Source organism: Penaeus chinensis, chromosome 5 (genome assembly GCF_019202785.1).
Source record: "Penaeus chinensis breed Huanghai No. 1 chromosome 5, ASM1920278v2, whole genome shotgun sequence".
NCBI classification, from domain to species: Eukaryota; Metazoa; Arthropoda; class Malacostraca; order Decapoda; family Penaeidae; genus Penaeus; species Penaeus chinensis.
This window is the reverse complement of record NC_061823.1, coordinates 24290406-24292096: the sequence shown is the minus strand read 5'-3', so window position 1 is coordinate 24292096 and position 1691 is coordinate 24290406. Positions and strand designations below refer to the sequence as shown.

Sequence of the window (1691 nt, the reverse complement as noted above, 5' to 3'; positions counted from 1 at the left end):
GCATGCTGGTGTTCTCTTGCCATATCAGAACTACCTTCACTACTTCTCCGGCCACTCTGAATTGGTGGTGGATGCTGTGTAGGGCTGGACTTTGGCTGAGCAAAAGAGTACATTGAAGCTGCTGTATGATGGTCAATCGGCAAAGAGCTTGTCGTAGGCAGTAGCAGGACTAGAATGATTATTTGGATACATGAGCCGATGAAGCATTGGGTCTCGAGGGTCATGGCTTTCTGAATGTCTTCTTAAAACTGAAGGTACAGGTTTGAGTGGAGGAGGTGGTTTATGTGTTGGTGGAAACTCTGGAAGGTCTGATGTTGAGTAATGAGTTTTTTTCCTTTCAACTTCATGTTGCTGTGCCTGATGTGGGCGTCTATCCTCATGAGGTTGACGGAACACAGTTCCATCACGTGATGCAGTAATCTCCACTTCCCGTCGCTGACCCCGAACAGCACTAAGTAAAAGTGACGATTCCTGCTGATGCAGCTGTGGCTCGTCTAACAGCCTCAGAAAGCTTGACTGCTGTGGTTCATATGAGCTACCTTTTTCTCCTGGAGTTATGGGCATCACTTCTACTTCCGAATTAGTACCAAACAGTGCTCGCAACTTGTTAGCCCCAAGGTCTGCTGGTAATCTCTCTTTTGCACTACTTGTAGCAGGACTTGTTCTTATTAATCCAGGGCTCGTTCTTGGTAAAGAAGGACTAGTTCTAGGTAATGATGGACTAGTTCGTGGTAACGATGGACTGGTTCTAGATAACGATGGACTAATTCTTGACAATGATGGACTTATTCTTGAAACTGCGGGACTTGTTCTAGAGCTTGGTGGACTTGTCCTTGACAGTCCAGGACTTGCCCTGGGTAATACTGGACTTGTCTGTGGCAATACTGGACTAGTCCTTGGAAGCAAAGAAGATTGCAGTACAATGGGGCTAGTTGATAGTGCAGGCAAACTTGTTATTTCAATCTGACTGCTAATTTTAGCTAAGTTAGGACTTGTGCTTGATAGACTTATACCAGACTGTACAAGAGTAGTGATCACACTGCTTGGGATAGGAATAGTATGAGTTACTGTTGGACTTGAAACAAGTGAGCTGATTCTATCATATGAAGAATGACTTGCCACTTCTGAAGGACTACTTATGACAGTAGGAGGCGATGTAAAACCTGCAAAGTTCCTGGAGGTACTACTAACTGGAGTTTGAGATCTTTTTGCAGAATCCTCCGAAAGATCACTCCTGATGCCAATTTTTGCCACTTTAACTTCCGGTTGTAAGACAGACTTACTTTCCTCAGACACATCACCATCCTTTGTGAGTTCTAAATACTTTCTCTTTCCAACTTTCTTTTCTGGGGTTGAGCTATCTTTTTCCACTTGTATCATTTCCCCTTTACAATCGTCCTTTTTATCTTCTTTTTCTGTCAACATAAGTTCTTGGACTTTCCTCAGCTTTTCGACTTCCTGTCTCGTTTTCATCAACTCTTCATATAGTGCCGTAAGTAACGATGACTGCATATCTCCACGTCCATACTTTTCCTCCACTGATTCGGACGGTTTTGCATCCACTTTCATCTCATCAAATTTGCAGCCGCTTTCACTCATAGATTTCATTACCTTATGCCTCACCGTCTCTGGTAACTCTTGAAGCATTTGGAGTTCTCTGTTATTAGCTTCACTCATCACTGGCTTCACGT

General features: G+C 43.6%; 1 protein-coding gene across 3 annotated transcripts in view; it reads right to left on the bottom strand.

Moving 5' to 3' along the window:
* The window catches only part of LOC125025782 (serine-rich adhesin for platelets-like), a 25684-nt gene continuing 23993 nt past the window's right edge, over window positions 1–1691 (bottom strand). For all 3 annotated transcript variants that reach the window (XM_047614003.1, XM_047614005.1, XM_047614004.1), the window contains one exon: window positions 1–1691. This exon is cut by the window's right edge and continues 435 nt beyond it. In XM_047614003.1, the coding sequence (XP_047469959.1) occupies window positions 133–1691 (1559 nt within the window). In that variant the 3' untranslated portion in view covers window positions 1–132.